Raw genomic sequence first — 15581 nt, forward strand, 5'->3', positions numbered from 1 at the left:
CGAAGAGAATGTCAGCCTACTTATTGGCACAGCGGTCGCCGAGCCAGGTAGCGAGCAGAAGCGTGGAGATGAAGGCGGCAGGCAAGGTCGAGGTCGCTCACATGATCGGAACCGATACCTACCGAAAGGCAACGCGGGGCCCCGACTTTGATCCTTGCTCCCTCTCTCTTTCTCCACCCCTTCGCTTCGGCATCCACAGCTGCAGCACCAAATCCGGCCGCCAATGATTGATCGCAAAGACGTCTGATCGAATTCCGAGACCATTTCTCCTCGCCCGTATACCGCCCGACATTGCTATGACAAGCACTGTCAGATATCAAATGTGCGCAGCTTCATGTTGTTCGAGGACCCCTCATACAGCCCTAGCTTGGCTGAACGCCACTCGGTATGTCCTTTCGAAAGCAGTACAAGAGCTGTGATGAATGTCGACGATCACGAATCGGCTGTGATGCTCACCTGTACTCCGGGTCTCCCTGTTCAAACTGCCGGCGACGAGCAAAGACATGCAGCACTCATTGGCTCAATAAGCGCAAGGAGAATCTGGACAAGACTCGTCGAGGGACTTCGTTAGCCGCTGACTTGCCTAAACTGCCTGCTCAAGAGCGGGACCCGTCAGAGGCTCCCGCAACACCTGGCCAGGTCGAGCGTCGGGAACAAGCTCTGCGCTTACATCATACACTATGGGAGACCTTCACTACATTATTTGAGCCACAACTCGGCTTATGGATTGGAAACGATTGTAATCCATTCAAACGCATAACTACGGTAAGTGATAGATGCAGCGTCGGCCCTGAACCCAACTCATGACCATGCAGGCACCTAAGACGCTTGTGTCTCGACTTATGGTCACTTTGGACATTGCCCGATGCAACATGAAGCCGGAGACCTCCATCATCGAGAGGTTGCGTCTGCCAGTAGCGGCCCCGAGAAGAGCGGGAGACGATGACAATATGGACACTTACGTCAATCAAGCACTCATGAGTGCTGTACATGCCTTCTCCTCTCGATGGCTACCAGCTGGCTTTTTCAATACTACAGGAAGCGATGACCAAGCCGCCCGAAGACGTTTCATGCAGACTCTATGGGACCAAGCGCATGCAGACGTACTTTGTGTGCTGACACTGCCCTGCTACCGCTCGATTCTTGCGCTCTATCTGTTCGCCATCACGCCGTTGGTAGGATCCAGCGCAATGCATCCGGTCAGCCAAATGTGCTACGAGACGTCCTTACGGCACTACCTTCAGCTTCGACTCGAATCGCGAATATCGCTACCAGACGTCGGCCCAAACCAGCACGTCCCAAATTCGACGGATCGAGATGAACTTGATCATCTCGAGGATAGCGCATACTGGTTTGGAATAGTATGCGACGTGTCGAGAAGTCTGCTAAGGTGTCAGCCTCCCATCGTCTTGTCGGGCCCCAGCGCACACGCACGAGTGTGGCAGCTTGTTTCCAGACAAGTCGAAGACTTTGCAGCCCAAAGCATCAGTATGCACACGTCAAAAGATATATTAGATGATGCGACAGTGCTCCAAATACTGCAAATGGGCAGCTCTTGTAAAACCATGTGCTGGGCTGCCATAACCGATGTCCAGGATACATTGTTCTACGAACGCACCAGTTTGTCTTTCCAGCAATCCTTGAGCTTCTGCCTCGACATGTTGCAGCAGTTTGAGGCCATATTCCTGCCCTTACTGGACAAGTGCGCGCGGGATTTTCTGTTGCTTAGCGACAAGAGCCGACTTGGTTATGGTAACACACTGACATATACAAGGCTGTTAGACAGCGCTGACTATTGCTAGTTTGGCTTGTGCTTCATTTTAATCTTGGAGTCCTCATCCTGGCGGACACTCTGGTCGCCGGCTCTGTCGCGTTGACACTCGACAACCAAGTCTCGATCGACGAACACCGGCTCGCTTCGACCAGAGCAGTTGTTAACGTCATCAATCTTGTTCGCCAACTCGACAGCTTCAACATGGATCAACCGAGTCTGCTCTTGCGTGACCCCTACCCGGAACATGCCAGTAATTGTCTGAACCGTGCGGCTAAGTCAGTGCTAGGATTGGTACAGGCAGCTACGATCACGGCAGATGCTGCAGCTATTTTTGCATCTGCACTCTTACAAGGCCTCCAGATTATCAGTCAAATATCTTTCAGTGCCTCTGAAGCGTTGCCAACCTTACTGAACCTCCTTCACGACAATGGTATTCCAGTCAGTGCCAAGCACTCATCCTCGCAAACGCCCATGGGAGCCAATGTCTCCATTGTACTGGACTCGGCGGTGACTCCCGAGATGCTGGAGCACGAGACACTGAAGGAACTTGGACAGCAGGCTGCCACCGACCCAGCTCTTGTGTCGAAGACGATAGAGCGTCACGAGGCCGCGGAAGCAACACCCAATTTTGGTCTGGACTATCTCCAATTCATTGATTTCACTGCTGTGACGGGTGACTGGGACTTCGATGACTGCTTTGCTGGCGCGTAAATCACAGTCGTTGTTACCCGGACAAGTGCGGTCGCTTCCATCAGCCGGAGGCTCCTCTTGGTCTTCCTGGCTAGTCGCACTAGATCAAGGCAGGACTGCAGGCAGGACCTTGCCCCTGCACTCGCCAAATCCATATAACACTTCGCCGGTCTCCGGCTTCACCGCCCAGCCTTCCATGACCACCTCGTCACCATCTTTCAAAAAGGTATCAACGATATCCGCTGGAGCAGTTGAGAGAGTGTTGCCTTGCAGCTTTCGCTCGTAGATACAGCCGAGACCGATCTTTTCACCCTGTTCGTTCGTCCTCTACGAATAAAACCTGTCAGCTCTATATTTGATTCGGGACCCAGAAATACGTACCGAGCTCGACATTGTCCCCGTGCCGAAGATGTCTCCGGTGGCGAGACCTTCGCCGGCACTGCCTAGATGTGTGATCTGCTGGAAGGGCGTCCAGTGGAGTTCATTCAGATTGCTGTTTCCCAGTGTGTACGTCTGACCGTCGCCTAGAGCGCGTCAGCAGTCGATCTCTATCCGTCAAGGATGTCTACTCACGGATAATCTTAACGGAAACTTCGACATTGTAGGTCGCCTTCGCATCATCGGTCCAGTTCAGATGCGACATCGGAGCTGGCTCCTGGGTCGTGTGCCTTGGGCATGCTACAGCTTCGAGGGCTTCGATGGGTACGATCCACGGGGAGATTGAGGTGCCTGATCCTTTCGAATGGAAGGGCCCTAGAGGCGGCATCTCGTAGAACTGGATGTTCCGAGACGACCAGTCATTCAGCAAGACAAGACCGAAGATCGATTCTTTTGCATCATCGATCTTCAACCGCTGCCCACGCGGAATTGGCTTGGACAAGAAGACGCCCATCTCCAGCTCGAAGTCGAGGTAGGTCTCTGGCTGGAAGTTGGGTGTCGAAACCTTTCCATCGACGTCACGTTGCGGAAACACACCCAATGGACGGGTGATGGGGTTTCCGGAGATGACCAGACTCGATGTTCGGCCGTTGTATACGGACGGAATGGTGAACCAGTTGGGATTGATGGGGTTGGTGGTGAAGATAGCAGTGCACTATCGGGTTGGAATTCCAACAAGACAATCGGAAAGGAGCCACTCACATTCTTGGTATGCTCCAGAGAGCAATAAAAGTCTGAGAAATTGTGCGTGTGCATAGGGAAATGCATCTGCACCTCGGTGAGGAGGTGGAAGGCAGGGTCTTCTGCATCCTTGGCAACGTCGACCTTGGACAGGTACTCTACCAGCTTCGCTCGCACTTGCACCCGGCTGGCAGTGGGCAATGACGCGAATGCGTTGAGTTTTGCCTGTCGTTCGAATCAGCAAGCTGTCTAGACACACCGAAGCTTGCTTCCTGATGACCCACACTGGCGAACACATCCTGCTCGAGACCCGTTATGCTATCGAAGAGGCCATTCTGAAACAGAGCGCTCAGATCAACGGCCTATTTGTCGTATGCTGTTGCACATCGTCGAGTGGGAGTCGTTAGTGTTGAGATGACACCGTAGGGAAGGTTGTGGATCGTGAAGGGCAGGGCGCCTTTGCTCATGATGCAGATGGGCGACGAGACTCGGCACTGTTTGCGTAGCTCGGCTCGGAGAAGGAAACAACGAATGTGTTTCTACGGAAATGTGATTGACAGGTCGAAGACTCTGCACAGCGCTAGCCGTGCTTATGGTGTGCTGTGCCGTGTCGGAAGCGATTGAAGTGATCAGTCTGGTCACGTGATCGCTTCCTCGGTACAGTAGGCGACTGTACAGATGCCCCACGGGTCCTTCCGAATGCTCATAAAGTCTGCGACAATCTCTCGGAGCGAGCACAGCTGAACCCGGACTATTGCATATCAGTAGCAGGCCTTGCCAGCACCAACCCATTCAGTGCCACTTTCGAAGACCATGTCGACCACAGAAAATGCATCTGGACAGCTCTCGGACCTGCCTCCCCTGAGGAGGCTCATCACCTCCCACAATGACGAGTCCAAAGCGATCGTTCACTCGGCCCAAGAGTTCTCCTGGCAGAGTTACGACAAGGACCAGATGGCCTTTAGCGTCGTCTACACCACGTCCCAATTCCCCGCAGACCTGAACAACGACGCCGACATCCACGCCTACGACTCCCTGATGCAGAAGGGCACCGGCCTCGTCAACCCGGGCGGCACGGTGATCCGGTGCGTGGACTTTGCGCCGGGGTACCGCTGCGCCATGCACCGCACGCAGAGCCTGGACTATGGCATCGTGCTGGAGGGCGAGATCGACATGGTGCTGGATTCCGGGGCCGTGGAGCACATGAAGAGGGGCCACGTGGCCGTGCAGCGTGCGACGCAGCATCAGTGGGTCAACACATCGGAGACGCGGTGGGCGCGCATGATGTTTGTGTTGCAGGACTGCCAGCCGCTGAAGGTTGGTGGGCGGGAGATGAGGGAGGATCTGAGTAAGGGACTGGAGTTCTTGCCTGCTAGTGGGAACTGAGGGGTCTTTGTGCTGCTTCGCTTACGACGTAATGCAAGCTCGGTGGGTGTGAACTTTTGCAATATTGTTCTCTTTGGGGGCGGGCGCTGCTGCAACTCATGCATCCATACATAGCACGGCCTAGGCTGAATAGAATCGATACCACTGGGCTATACGTGCCTTGGCTATCTAGGTATGTATACTGTATAAGGCTTGGTAATGCTCGGCTGACGGTATCTAGGTACCCAGGTAGATCGGACGACCATCTGAATATGACCCTCCTAACCAATAGCATGACGCTTGGCATGGACCCGCATTCCCAATTAGGCAAAAGCTGACTTTCCGGCTACCAATGAAATAGACTGGGTCCGTCCAGGCTTTTGTGAACAACACAGCTAACACAGAGGTGGTCATCTGGAGTTCATGCTTCTCTTATGACTTGTGTGATAGCCTTCGCCAGGTCAATCATTTCGACTAGACCCATGAGGACAATGGCGTTGCAGCATGCGCGAAACATGGTGTTTTGAGCCTGCGCCGCTGTGTAATGCTGGAGATGAGCTGATGGTGCCCGGGGGATGTACGGTCTCTGCTCGTACGCAGCTAGCTATCCGTATACGTATCGGCCTTCTCCGCGGAAGCCACTTGTACAACCTGGGCCCCATCTTTATCTTGGTCTGGTATCGATTCGAGGGGCTACACTACGCCAAGCCTGCTTGGCATCGGGATCTGAGGCGCTGTTATTGGCAGGCCAAGGATGGGGGGAACCCTTGCCAAGCAGTGGTCCCTCGAACTCAGGAAGCGAGGTCGGCGAGCGCAGACGAATATGATTGAATCGTAGGAGGCTGCAGGAAAAGAGTATCTGATAAGCTCGGGGAGCCGGCGGACATGCATGCGGGCACTTTGCAGTCTTTTTCCTGCTTAGGGCCCCCCTCAAGCGAGGAAGATCTTCCTCATGGTGCGCTGCCCCGCCATTGTTGATAAAAACCTGGTGGCCCCTCTGCCAGGACCTTTGAAAAGTAGACTCTGGAAATTTTGTCAACATCTAGAGGCGAGTCACACCAGAGACAAAGAAGCATGGGTCTCCAAACATTGTTGACTGCCGCGTTTGCGGCTTCTGCCGCCGCCGAAACCATTCACGGCGTCGTCGTCTTCACCAGACATGGTGATCGCACCACGCGCATGTTCCCCGGCTACCACCTGACGAATCTCGGTGCGCAGCAAGCCTACAATTCCGGGCAGTTCTACCGGGAACGCTACGTTGCCACTGGGTCCGAATCCCAGATTGCCGGCATCGCACCTGACGAGGTTGACAGCCGACAAGTCTGGGCCAGCGCGCCCAACCAAGGCTTGCTGTTCCAGACGGCCAACAATTTCCTGCAGGGTCTGTACCCGCCGCTGGCCGACTTGGACGAGTCGCTGGCCGCAGAAGCTCTGACGAATGGGTCCGACTACACCGGTCCCATCGACGGCTACCAGTTCATCCTGATTCAGGGCCAGCCTGCCACCAGCCAGGACGCCATCTGGATCAAGGGCGACGATAATTGCCCGGCGCACATCGCGTCACAGAAGTCGTATCTAAATACGAGCGAATACCAAGCCGTGTACGATGAGACGGACGAGTTCTACTCGCGGTTCGTGCCCCTCCTGGGCCCCATTCTCGGAGACGACGGCGTCAACTATGAGAATGCCTACGAGATTTTCGATCTGATGAACGTTGCTTCCATTCACAACCAGTCCATCGCGGACGAGATCGACCCCTCCGATCTCGACCAGCTCCGCTATCTCGCCGATCAATGGGAGTACAACACCAACTTCAACGCCTCGGAGCCGGAGCGCATGATTGGCGCCAAGACCCTGATCGGCGGCATCCTGCGCCAGATGAACACCACCGTTGCCGCCCGCGGGCGCAGCAACAAGTTCCAGCTCTTCTCCGGCTCCTACGACACCTTTGTGTCCTTCTTCGGCCTCACCAACCTGACTTCCGCCGATCCCAACTTCTACGGCATCCCAGACTATGCCTCCACCATCGCTTTCGAGATGTTCACCGAGGGCGGCGACGCCGAGAGCCCCGCGCAGTTCCCCGACGAGGACGCCGTCAACGACACGCTGCAGGTCCGCTTCCGCTTCCGCAACGGCACCGACGGCGCCGCGCCGTTCGATGCCTACCCCCTCTTTGGCGGCCAGGAGCTCGCTCTTCCTTACGGCCAATTCAGAGACCGCATGAAGGCCGTCGGCATCACTTCGGCCGGCCAGTGGTGCACCACGTGTGGCTCCCTGCAGGACTTCTGCGTGGCTGCCAATCAGACCTACGAGGGAGCCGAGTCTTCCTCTTCTTCGGCTAGTGGTGGTTCTTCCAAGGGGCTTTCCAACGCTGCCGCCGGTGGCATTGGTGCTGGGGTCACCTTGGCTGTGGTCGCCATCGTTGGCGTCCTCGCCTACTTGGTGGTTCGCAGACGACGCAGCGGCAGCGGCGCCGCAACCCCCAACTTCTCGGTTCCGTCTGAGAAGCGGTCTGACAGTGGCTCCTCCGTGTAGACCATGATATTTTATGAAATCTTGGGTGGGCATGTCGTTCTCATAGATGACTCGGGGAAAAAGTATGCTAAGGCGATGCAGGGAGATTTTGACTTGTTGGTTTGGGAGACCCAAAAACGTTGCAGGGGGTTTCTGTCGCTGAAGCATGATAATGAGAGTCGTGACCTCAGCATCCACATCTCTGCCAGCTTATCGAACTCTTTGTTACTACAGGTGGCGTCGACTACCATATGGTAGCAAACTCTGTCGCTGTTATCGTACAGTCTGTAGATCTAAGGGCTAGACAGTATATCTTCCTCAAGTTAGTAGCGGCAAATGCCATGTTTGTATGAGAACGAGGCTGCAATTGACTGAACCAAGATTGGATTCATCAAGTCAAAGGGCGGCTGATTGTGCCTGCCACTGCAACTATACGCTCGAGGAGGGCCTGCATTTTACCGCGAACTCGCTGTTAATAGCTACGGGCGTTGAAACAGCCCTCCTGCCGCAGATGCGACATGCCCGACAGAAACAAGGGCTGGCTGTTCGATAGCTTTTGCATGCCAAAGCTAATGCTTGACAAGGCTAGCCTCACCACGTGGAAGATGGTCTCGGCGGGTCATTAGTCCCGCTAGACGAGTTGGATGGAAGATGATGCCGAGAACGAGAGCAAGAGCACAATGGCGAGGGACTGATTGAACCGATGGACAATGTACCGGCACCTGGGGAAGTTGGGCGCGAACTGCGGAGCTGCCAAGATCGCGTGGAGGAGGGCTGGGTGGATACCATCCTCTTGCACCCCACCATGAGATGATGGTTGCAAGGTGATCACCTCAGCTGCTTCAACCCTCCGCCTCCTCACTGCACATATCTTTCAATGCTTTCCTAGCGTCGTGAGCATCTTAGCCCGGAGCCGTCAGCATGTCGAGCACACCCAATCTTGACGCACTGGAGCGCGATGGCTACGTCGTGGTGGAGGGTCTGTTGGACAAATACATGCTCCTGGGCCAGAAGGCGGCCTCCAAGTACCTGACTGATGGAGCGCGGCAGGGCAAGTGGCCTTTCATCCGTACCGTGGGTAAACAGTACCCACCATGGCCACGCTGGGAGCAGGGCGATTCACACAACATCTGGGGTGTGCAGCATTTACTTCATCCCGACATGAATGTCAGAGACACTTTTGCCGAGCTCTACTTCTCCGACGAGGTGCTGGATGTGGTCAAGGAGCTTGTCGGCTTGAAGGATGACCCAAAGGCCGATGACAAGTTGGTCATGGAGCTGTTTAATCTGCTGGTCTCGCCTTCGGACAGTAAGGACTTCGAGTTGTGCTGGCATCGGGATGATGTGCGACCCGACGTCAGTCCCGAGGAGGAAGCGAAGCAGCTCAAGGACAAAAGCCCTGATGGCCACCAGCTGCACGCGCAGTACAATATCGCCCTGTTTGACGACGCATCTTTGATCGTCATCCCAGGCAGCCACAAGCGGGTGCGGACGGAGCAGGAACGTAATGCAGATCCATACGAACCTCACTTGCCAGGACAACTCGTTGTCGAATTGAAGCCCGGCGATGCAGTGTTCTACAACAGCAACATCCTCCATCGCGGTACTTACAAAGGCGTCGAGTACGGCATCAAGGATCTGGGCAGAATGACGCTTCACGGCTCCGTCGGACTGGCAGGCCACGGCAACGAGAGGGCACGGCAGGTCCTGCAACATGCCGTCGGCGAGTGGGTTGATCGTGCGGAATTCAGCATTGAGGGTCCCAAGGGGGAGCGCGCTGAGGCTATGCGGAAGAGGCTCATGGCTATGGGCAAGGGTGATGATCTTGGGTTCTCACTTGTCGGTTGACCGGACACAATGATGAACAGTCCGTCAGAGAGTCGGTCTCTCGGTTGCAGCCTTGACGCTCGACGTACTGATTTCCCACTCACACCGGGCTGGCCGCCTTCATCGAAGTCGGACGGACGGCTTGACCGAATCATCGAAGGATGGTGGTCCTTGATGCAGCTTTCCACTTGCAACGACTGTGATCAAAGAAGCTGAGTGGAATGCGAGCCGAATCAATGCTCGGTACCAGGAGCACTCGATGGTCATGCGTGTTCGGCTTCGCAGAAAGGAGCAAGACTTGGATTTGAAATGAAGGATTGATGGTGCTACAAAAGTCAGTGCTTTCGTTGAAAGAGTTGATGATGACGAACGGTGTCGGTATCATACATCGAAACCCACTGTGATACAACAATATCGACACCGTAGTTGATCTATAAATGGTGACCCGCTGAGGACAGGCCTTCTACGTGCACCATGTCATTTGAAAGCGTGATATCGCCTGCCATGTGACGCATTTGCCCCACGACTCACACTCCTCGACCCCAGGCGTTTCACAGCCATAATCCCGCTTCATAACTTGAGGTCTGAGGCACTCTTGAGTAAGACTCTGTTACCACTACAGTGTCGCGATGGCCACCGAACTCGGCCCTTCCAAGTTCACGGCTGAAAACCACATCCTGCTGGTTCGATCGATCCGTCCCGCCGATAGAGACCTTCGCTGACCAAATAACAGGACCAACCCTTACTTCGGCTGCCACACGAGCTCGTCAAGAGGAACTTCAAAAACACTCAGAGACTTTACGAGAGAGAGCGGGAGCATATCCTGCCGACACTCAAGGATGCAGCCAATGCATCTCTTACTTCGGGACAGGCCCCAGAGCAGACGCTCGCCTCACTTGATGCCATGATTGCTAGAATGCAGAACTTCAAGCGAAAACTGGACAAGCTCAGCTCGGAAGAGGACGAATTACACGAGCACACATCCAAGCGAATAAAACATTTGCAGGATCTTTTCCAGATCACCTCGCTCAGCGATGTGAAATACGACGAGTGGTCTCGTACAAGATTAGACCGCCTCCTCGTTGACCACCTCCTCCGGTCGGGTTACTCGAAGACAGCATCTTCATTGGCCGAAGCGAAACAAATATCACACCTGATAGACCTCGAGACTTTCACAGCATGTCATAGGATCGCAGCATCATTGGGACGGGGAGAAACAAAGGAGGCTTTGACATGGCTTAATGAAAATCGGAACTCGCTCAAGAAGCTGATCAAAGCGCCCTTGAAGACTACAACACTCGAGTTTGAGCTGCGGCTGCAACAGTACATTGAGCTGGTACGAGCGAACAAGTCAATCGAAGCCAGAGAGCATGCCGCGACATACCTCTACCCTCACTCGGAAAGTCGACCAGAGCCAGTGTTTCAAGCGGCCGGCCTCCTAGCACAGCCTCCAGAAACACTGGCGGAACCCTACAAGCAGCTTTTCAGTGCTGCGCGCTGGCCGTATCTCTCGAGCTTATTTGTCGAGACGCATCATACCCTACTGACCATACCTGTGCAACCTCTTCTACATGTGGCGTTGTCTGCCGGCTTGTCTGCCCTCAAGACGCCGGCTTGTCATTCTGCTTTCAATCCAGCATCGTCAAGCACACCTGGGCATGCTCGAATAGCGACTAACACGTCGCTATGTCCCATATGTTCAATGGAGCTCAATGATCTAGCCCGCAATGTGCCTTATGCACATCATACTACAAGCTCGGTGGAGTCAGACCCGGTTGTACTGCCGAACGGTCGAATATATGGTCGCGCCAGGCTCGAAGAGTTGCAGCGAAAGCTAACCATGGCTGGTGTCGGGGGAGAGTCCGTTGCAGAAACGGGAATCGGCAAGGAAGGTGAGGTAGTGGATCCGACTACAGGCGAGAAGTTTGGATGGCACGAGGTCAAGAAGGTGTACATTACATAGATGGAGCGAGTCTAAACAGATAGACGAGTGGCCAGACCTGAATTATGAGACATGATCATGACCATATACGTGTATGTCGCTACCTGAGTCATGCGAGCGCCGAGGTCCAGAATGGCGTTCTGACATGTAGCCCCAAGGGCGCACCGAACTTGCTATCAAAGCGCTGGCGCAAGTGGGACCATGGCGGTCGGGTATATATTTTCAGAGTGCCCCGAGCATTAGAGAATGTCATTTCTGTTCTTTACTGGTGAAGAAACATGTAGATGTACCTGCTGCCTACAAAGCATCGTTGTGTAATGCGCAAGCTCAAGCGCGGCCGCAACTTCCAGGCGCCCCAGGCGTGGGTCAGGTAAGAGTAGTACAAGTCGCGGGGATGCGACCGCCAACCAACTCCAACAGCGGAGGCCTGTGAAACCAAAGTCAATCGCACAACGACCAGCACCTCTTACTCCAACTCATTCCATCTTCTAATCATCATCAGCTTCCCTATTGACAACGGTGGCTAGGCTTCACGAAGCATGGGACCTCTACTGAAAGCGACGCTGCAAGGCGCCGTTGTCAGCGCCGTCTCCAACGTACTCGGTCAGTACGTCGATGCACGGCTCGCAGGTGTAAGGGCTGTCCTTGGTGCCTTTGATAGGGATACGACTGGCTGACAGCGACTCTAGCGTTTGTTTATCCTCAACCTGACCGACCTGGTTCGCTTTATCTGTCTGCACCTCTTGACTGCCCCACCGAATTACAAGTGGCAGGAACTGCTCGAGCGCAATTTCCCCGCACGCCCGCCTGAAGGCATAGGCTCCTCCATTCCATTGCAAGATCGAGATGTCGAAAAGAACTCAACTGATGGTCGCGACTCAGACGAAGATGACCCGTCAAGCTGGCGAGCGCGAGGCGCACTCACGCAACGAGGAACATTGAGCTTACGAAACCTGTTCACCAAATGGTTCATCGATTGCATTACGGTGGGGGCGATGATGAATACGAGCGCGTTTCTTATCATTATGGGCCTCCTCAAGGGACAGTCATGGGAGAAGATTACGAACAATCTACGCCACGAAACATTCACGATAATCCTCAACGGATACAAGCTCTGGCCGCTGGCATCAATCATTTCGTTTAGCTTCATCCCGGTGGAGCGGCGAATTGTCTTCTTCTCATGCGTCGGTCTGTGCTGGAATGTCTACATGACTTTAGTGGCCGCGCGGTTATGAAAGGCTATCGGAGGATGCACCAGATACGGGACAATGGACGCAGTGCAACACTGGATGGGTTTCAAGCTTCGGTACCAAGCGACGGCCAAGCTCGCGCAAAGGGAAGCAAAGAGATGCAAAGAGGTGCAAAAGCAACGTTGGCGGGCCGCTAAGACACAGTGCCAAGGGGGTGAGGAAGGGCCTGGCCAGCCACAGCACACAACACCACCGGGCAATCTGCCGTCAACGGCGGAGTCCTTCTCAGCGGCAGGGGTCAAGTGGCCTGCTCTAGAGCCTTACACTTATCACAGAGTTACACTCGAGCCGTCGGGCAGTCTTCCAGAAGAACTCTCCTGCCGAGCCAGCCCGCTGATTGGCCTCGCCCTTGCCGATGACTTCGCTTTCCGCCCCGGCAATACCCATCTCACCTGCGCTCACCTGCGCTCACCTGCATCCACTCATGCCACCTCGACCAGCCCTCGCCACTCTACCCCAGATGCTGCAAGGGTCAATCCGAACTCTGCTTTGAACTTGACCCAAGATCTGCTTCAGCTATCTGTGGATCCAATACTGTTATGGAGTAGTTGGCCTGCATTTGCAATTACCTTGCCACATGGTCGCCTCGGTTCCAGACTACGCGGTCATCACGCCAGACCATCTCCTCCCAGACCGTCGTGCAGCTGATCGAGCTCAAATACCCCCTTCCTCCCCTGCAGCATTTGCAGTCGTCTCTCACTCCTCTCAGTCCTTGTACATACGGGCACCCTATCATTCCTCTCGTCGCCCACACATTCGACTCCTCCACAATGTCCACCGAGAAGGGTTTCCACGAGACCACTCTTCCTCCTCAGGATGATTTCGAGGTCCGCCAGCAAAAGCTGGCTGGTGAGGTCCAATATGCCGACGAGCATGCCCTCGAGACCGGCGTCCGCCCACTTCATCAGAAACTCAAGTCCCGACACATGCAGATGATTGCCATTGGTGGCTCCATCGGTGCCGGTCTCTTCGTTGGATCTGGTGGTGCTCTGCACCGCGGTGGTCCTGCTGCGGTCCTTATCGGTTTCGCCATCACCGGTGTCATGTTGCTCATGACCATGCAAGCACTGGGTGAATTGGCCGTCCTCTATCCCATCAACGGTGCCTTCTACAGCTACATTGTCCGCTTCGTGTCGCCTTCCTGGGGTTTCGCCAACGGCTGGGAGTACGCCATCGGCTGGTTGACTGTCCTGCCTTTCGAACTGATTGCGGCTTCCATCACGATCGAGTTTTGGCGAGATGACATTCATATGGCTGTCTGGGTCACTATCTTCCTGGTCTTCCTCATTGTCGTCAACGTCTTTGGCGTTCGAGGGTACGGCGAGGTCGAATTTGTCCTCTCCATCATCAAAGTCATCGCCTGTCTTGGTTTCATCATCTTCGGTATCATTGTGAACTGCGGTGGCGTTCCTACCGATGACCGCGGCTATCTTGGCTTCCACTACTGGAGTGACCCTGGTGCGTTCCGCAATGGCTTCAAGGGCTTTTGCTCTGTCTTTGTCACGGCTGCCTTTGCTTTCGGTGGTACCGAGCTCGTCGGTCTTGCCGCCGCCGAGGCTGAGAACCCCCGCAAGTCGCTGCCCACCGCCACCAAACAGGTTTTCTGGCGGATTACCTTTTTCTACATCGTCTCGCTGCTCATTGTCGGCATCATCCTGCCCTCGGACAGCCCAGATCTTCTCGGTGCCTCTGGTGCGAACACCAAGGCTTCTCCTTTCGTGCTCGCCATCAAGGAAGCCGGTGTCAAGGGTCTTCCCTCAGTCTTCAACGCTGTCATTACCATCTCCGTCATCAGCGTTGCCAACTCGTGCACATACGGTTCGTCCCGGACGATGCAAGCGCTCGCAACTCAGGGTATGGCACCCAAATTCCTCGCCTACGTCGACAAGCACGGACGTCCCCTCTGGTGTATTCTCATCCAGCTCGCCTTTGGTCTGCTTGCCTACCTTGGTGAGGCATCCGCATCCGGCGTCATCTTCAACTGGCTCCTGGCTCTTTCCGGCTTGAACTTCCTGTTCATCTGGTTTTCCATCAACCTTGCGCATATCCGCTTCCGCGCTGGCTGGAAATATCACGGCTTCACCCCTGAGCAGCTGCCATACCAGGCCAGCTTTGGCGTCGTTGGCTCTTACATTGGCTGCTTCCTGACCGCGATTGCTCTTGTTGCCACCTTCTACGTTTCGGTCTTCCCGCTTGGTAAGTCACAACTACTCGTCTGTCTGACCAAGTTTGCTAACATTACTCAGGTGGCTCACCAGATGTCGAAACATTCTTCTCCAACTTCCTTTCCGGCCCGCTCATCCTCGCCCTCTGGATTGGCTGGATGATTTACAGCCGCGACTTCACGCTGTTCATTAAAGCAAGGGATATGGACATCACCGCCGGCGTGCGCCGTGGCTCGGTGGAGCATCCGTCAGGGATGGAGGAGAAGAAGCCGGCGTGGAAGCGCGCCCTCGGTGCTTTCTTCTAGGTGCGTTGAGAGTTGCGGTGGTCGAGATGAAGATACCCCTTTTTGAGGCAGTGGTTGCCCTGAAAAAGTTTGCACATTGTATGTGTATGAGAGGATGAATTAGCATGATGCAGTCACGATCTGGTGTCGTGGCTGTCGATTAGACATGACTAAAACCGCTTCAAAAACTTGTTCTTCTTCCACAAGATGTTCCTAATGCTCCCATCACACCTGGATCTCGCATGCGGTACACTGAGTATCGAGAATGGTTCCAATCTCACCGTCGTCGTACCGTTGGTTCTACATGTTCACGAGCGACGCGTTCCCTCAGCTATCACGTCGCAAGTGTACCCCAACGATGCTGTCTCGATGTTTCCCACGGACTAGGTCGCCCCCGGAATGTCAAATCATAGCATGTTCATTGCTGAGCCGGCAATGTCTCACACCATCAGTATCGAAGCCTGTCGCTGCCATCCAACAGCGCAAATCTTCGAACCGGGGATGCGGTGCTCCACGATGACCCTTTACTGGAAGAGAGCACTCGAACATGTGTGTCGATCTATCGCGTCTAAAAGGAGATATCGCGACATCCGATAGGCCGGGTCGGTCCAAATGCAAACAACGGTGCCCTTCCCAACTGGCATGACGCGA

The 15581-nt window shown here is 54.7% G+C and overlaps 8 protein-coding genes across 8 annotated transcripts; 7 read left to right on the forward strand and 1 right to left on the reverse strand.

Moving 5' to 3' along the window:
* Positions 1-872: 872 nt before the first annotated feature.
* HMPREF1541_05145 (uncharacterized protein) lies at positions 873-2485 on the forward strand (the record flags this gene model as incomplete). The annotated part of the gene is made up of 2 exons (XM_008719486.1): positions 873-1752; positions 1803-2485. 2 exons carry the CDS (start codon positions 873-875, stop codon positions 2483-2485), a joined length of 1563 nt encoding a protein of 520 aa, XP_008717708.1.
* An 84-nt stretch (positions 2486-2569) lies between these two features.
* Positions 2570-4050, reverse strand: HMPREF1541_05146 (fumarylacetoacetase; the record flags this gene model as incomplete). Its single annotated transcript, XM_008719487.1, has 6 exons — positions 2570-2791; positions 2846-2988; positions 3038-3557; positions 3605-3808; positions 3868-3945; positions 4003-4050. 6 exons carry the CDS (start codon positions 4048-4050, stop codon positions 2570-2572), a joined length of 1215 nt encoding a protein of 404 aa, XP_008717709.1.
* A 346-nt stretch (positions 4051-4396) lies between these two features.
* Positions 4397-4969, forward strand: HMPREF1541_05147 (uncharacterized protein; the record flags this gene model as incomplete). Its single annotated transcript, XM_008719488.1, has 1 exon — positions 4397-4969. One exon carries the CDS (start codon positions 4397-4399, stop codon positions 4967-4969), a length of 573 nt encoding a protein of 190 aa, XP_008717710.1.
* A 1053-nt stretch (positions 4970-6022) lies between these two features.
* Positions 6023-7483, forward strand: HMPREF1541_05148 (uncharacterized protein; the record flags this gene model as incomplete). The annotated part of the gene is made up of 1 exon (XM_008719489.1): positions 6023-7483. The coding sequence occupies one exon, from the start codon at positions 6023-6025 to the stop codon at positions 7481-7483; it is 1461 nt and encodes a 486-aa protein (XP_008717711.1).
* A 900-nt stretch (positions 7484-8383) lies between these two features.
* On the forward strand, positions 8384-9310 carry HMPREF1541_05149 (uncharacterized protein; the record flags this gene model as incomplete). Its single annotated transcript, XM_008719490.1, has 1 exon — positions 8384-9310. One exon carries the CDS (start codon positions 8384-8386, stop codon positions 9308-9310), a length of 927 nt encoding a protein of 308 aa, XP_008717712.1.
* A 608-nt stretch (positions 9311-9918) lies between these two features.
* On the forward strand, positions 9919-11252 carry HMPREF1541_05150 (uncharacterized protein; the record flags this gene model as incomplete). The annotated part of the gene is made up of 2 exons (XM_008719491.1): positions 9919-9972; positions 10023-11252. The coding sequence occupies 2 exons, from the start codon at positions 9919-9921 to the stop codon at positions 11250-11252; spliced, it is 1284 nt and encodes a 427-aa protein (XP_008717713.1).
* Positions 11253-11770: 518 nt separating this feature from the next.
* HMPREF1541_05151 (uncharacterized protein) lies at positions 11771-12466 on the forward strand (the record flags this gene model as incomplete). The annotated part of the gene is made up of 2 exons (XM_008719492.1): positions 11771-11863; positions 11921-12466. 2 exons carry the CDS (start codon positions 11771-11773, stop codon positions 12464-12466), a joined length of 639 nt encoding a protein of 212 aa, XP_008717714.1.
* A 785-nt stretch (positions 12467-13251) lies between these two features.
* HMPREF1541_05152 (uncharacterized protein) lies at positions 13252-14951 on the forward strand (the record flags this gene model as incomplete). The annotated part of the gene is made up of 2 exons (XM_008719493.1): positions 13252-14677; positions 14728-14951. The coding sequence occupies 2 exons, from the start codon at positions 13252-13254 to the stop codon at positions 14949-14951; spliced, it is 1650 nt and encodes a 549-aa protein (XP_008717715.1).
* Positions 14952-15581: the final 630 nt, after the last annotated feature.

The sequence above is a fragment of the Cyphellophora europaea genome (genome assembly GCF_000365145.1).
Source record: "Cyphellophora europaea CBS 101466 unplaced genomic scaffold supercont1.4, whole genome shotgun sequence".
Taxonomy (NCBI): Eukaryota; Fungi; Ascomycota; class Eurotiomycetes; order Chaetothyriales; family Cyphellophoraceae; genus Cyphellophora; species Cyphellophora europaea.